Below are 2,674 nucleotides of genomic sequence, written 5' to 3' on the forward strand. Positions count from 1 at the left end.
AAGTCATTTGATTTTGCAGCTGAGCTGAATCGTCGCAATCTACGAATCTACTGCATTGATCAATGAAATTCATTGGCATCCAAAAAAGGAACATATTTTTGGTGGTGCACTGAAAAATGGACATCTTTGCATGTAAGTGATGATATTCACATTTCATTTGTGCCAGTATGATTTTGTGAAAATATATTATTTGCAAGTTGTATGCAATAATTGTCCTTATTTATAGTTGGGATGGTCGTGTAAGTGACATGACTATTCATAACTTTCCGGCTCATGTCGATAATGAAGTTACGTCGTTTTCATTTAATTCATACAACGAAAACCTATTGGCTACTGGTTCGAACGAAAAGGTATTTTAATTCAACATTATTATTTTCATGCTGCATCAAACGACTATTAATTTTGCATAATTTTCTGTGCGTTATTGCTACACACATACTTATGCTTATACATACACATCCATATACACGAGTTTATTTATTTATTTTAGCTAATTTGTTTTTGGGATTTGAGAAAAACTTATAGACCATTGCACACTTATTATCCGGAACATCCTGTGAACAAGGTATGCTTATTTTTTAGATAGCTACGCTAAAATTGCTTTCTCACTAATTTTACATCAGTGCATAATTAATGTTGCTATTGAAAACAACTGAAAATTGACTTTACAATATATAAATTAAGATTTTCAGCATTTTGAATTTTGTTCACTTATTGTTAAGCAGAAGCATTTAATTATTATTGTTGCTGAATTTTAGGTCATGTGGAGTCCATTGAATGAAGTGATGATTGCAAGTATTATTGAAGGAGTAGGAGTGGCAGTATATGATGTATCGTAAGTTGAATATTATGTGATGGTATGATTTAGATTTTCATGAGTAATTTTTCTAGTAAAATTGGCGAAGAACTTGTTGGTGAAGATTGTGATTATGATGATGAAGATGTTGTGTCGGAAAGTTTGGTATGTTTAATTGTCTTTTGCAGAAACAAGCTTTTTTATTCATATAATTTTGTTTATAGTTTGTCCACTATGCGCGTCGGGATGATGTTCTCGACTTCGATTGGAATCCACGTGTTCCTTGGCTTATTGGTTCTGCTGAAAACAGTGGTCTAGTCGCTGCATGGAAACCAGTATGAAAATAATAATCTTATTATTATTTTATGTTTTTGTTTGTATTGCTTATTTGTCATATGTGTAGGCGAAACATATTGTCGAAGATGAAGATGTGGAAATATCTGATGAAGAGTTGGAGCCAGCGGATTTTGAATAACAAAACAAACATGCATTGCGTTGGGACAATGTGAAATTTGCATATTGAAATAAAATATCTGTGTTTACAGTGATGGGAAGAACATTTGCTTTTATGGTTACGTAGATTTTACTTTTGAGCAATTTCATGCTTGTTAAGGTGTTCACCTTAATGAAGTTGCTTCTTACTCTACATTCATGACTGACATATTGATTAAATAATTTTTATCTATAATGGGACATTTTTTGTCGACGGAATGATGTCCATTAAAAATAGTTTTGAAAGAAAAACATTTCAAGCACTGCTTTCAGAAATGAAATTATTTTTAAAAAGAAAATTAAAACAACGTTAAAAACCGTATTACTGTCATAATGTCATTGTCAATAGAAGGAGCTATAATCATATTGTAAAATTTTCTTTAATATGATAAGCAAGTTTGATCGAGCTTGTTCATAAAAAGATAGATATATTTTTACTTTCAGTATTACTCTGACATCTTAAAAAATAAGTTTTTCAATTTCTGCATGCTAAAGCATGACCACTGAGCTCATGCAATAACAAATAATTTTAATATGCAGTAATAATACTTGATTTTCAAAAGGAATTTTCATTGAACGTTGGCTACAGTATTACAGCAACGGTTACTTCAGTTTAGTAGTTTGTTTACTTTGTTTTAAACTGTTCATCTGAGCATGCGCCATGCTGTGTTGGGTAGAAGCTGAATTTTATTTTATTATTTTTTGAAATTGAAATTTGTGCTCGCTCGCGTAAGCGCTTAATATGAAAATATGTATGTAATTGTTCAATTACGTTTAAATATCATTCGTATATTTTTGTAAATGTCATTTGTGTGAAATAATTTTCTTATTTGCGCTTTTATGTTATTTTATACTTGTATTTTTGAAAGCGTGTTGTTGAAGTTGGCGAGTGCCACTGGACGTGTTGAAATTGTAAACTTTATCATTCGTTTGTTTAGCAGAAATTGGTAAAATGATGTCCAAACTTTCCAGTGTCAATGTCAATTTGTTGAAGCGCTGTTTGTTCTTTAACCCTCAAGCTTACAGTAGTTATGAATCGCGAAGATTTGTTTCCGGCTATGAAATCGTAGATCACACATACGATGCGGTTATCGTTGGTGCAGGTATGATTTTTATTTGGTATTCTTAACGTTTATTTTTTTAATTTTTGATCTGTTGATTTTAAATAATGTTTTATTCAGGAGGAGCCGGGTTGAGGGCTGCATCGGGTTAGTAGAGGCGGGATTCAAAATTGCCGTAGTGACAAAACTTTTTCCAACCCGCAGTCACACAGTACATGCTCAAGGCGGTGTGAAAATGCAATGGGTAATATGGATCCAGTCGTTTGGCGTTGGCATTTTTTCGACACTGTGAAAGGTTGTGATTGGTTAGGAGACCAAGATGCGA

The 2,674-nt window shown here is 32.5% G+C and overlaps 1 protein-coding gene across 1 annotated transcript; it reads left to right on the forward strand.

Annotated features, from left to right (window-relative positions):
• Window positions 1-226: 226 nt before the first annotated feature.
• On the forward strand, window positions 227-1,271 carry Tsp_13328 (histone-binding protein RBBP7; the record flags this gene model as incomplete). The annotated part of the gene is made up of 6 exons (XM_003366857.1): window positions 227-350; window positions 491-565; window positions 759-835; window positions 892-961; window positions 1,021-1,131; window positions 1,200-1,271. Coding segments are annotated over 6 exons (529 nt in total), but the record flags the coding sequence as incomplete, so codon positions are not given.
• Window positions 1,272-2,674: the final 1,403 nt, after the last annotated feature.

Source organism: Trichinella spiralis (genome assembly GCF_000181795.1).
Source record: "Trichinella spiralis strain ISS 195 chromosome Unknown Scfld5268, whole genome shotgun sequence".
Lineage (NCBI taxonomy): Eukaryota > Metazoa > Nematoda > Enoplea > Trichinellida > Trichinellidae > Trichinella > Trichinella spiralis.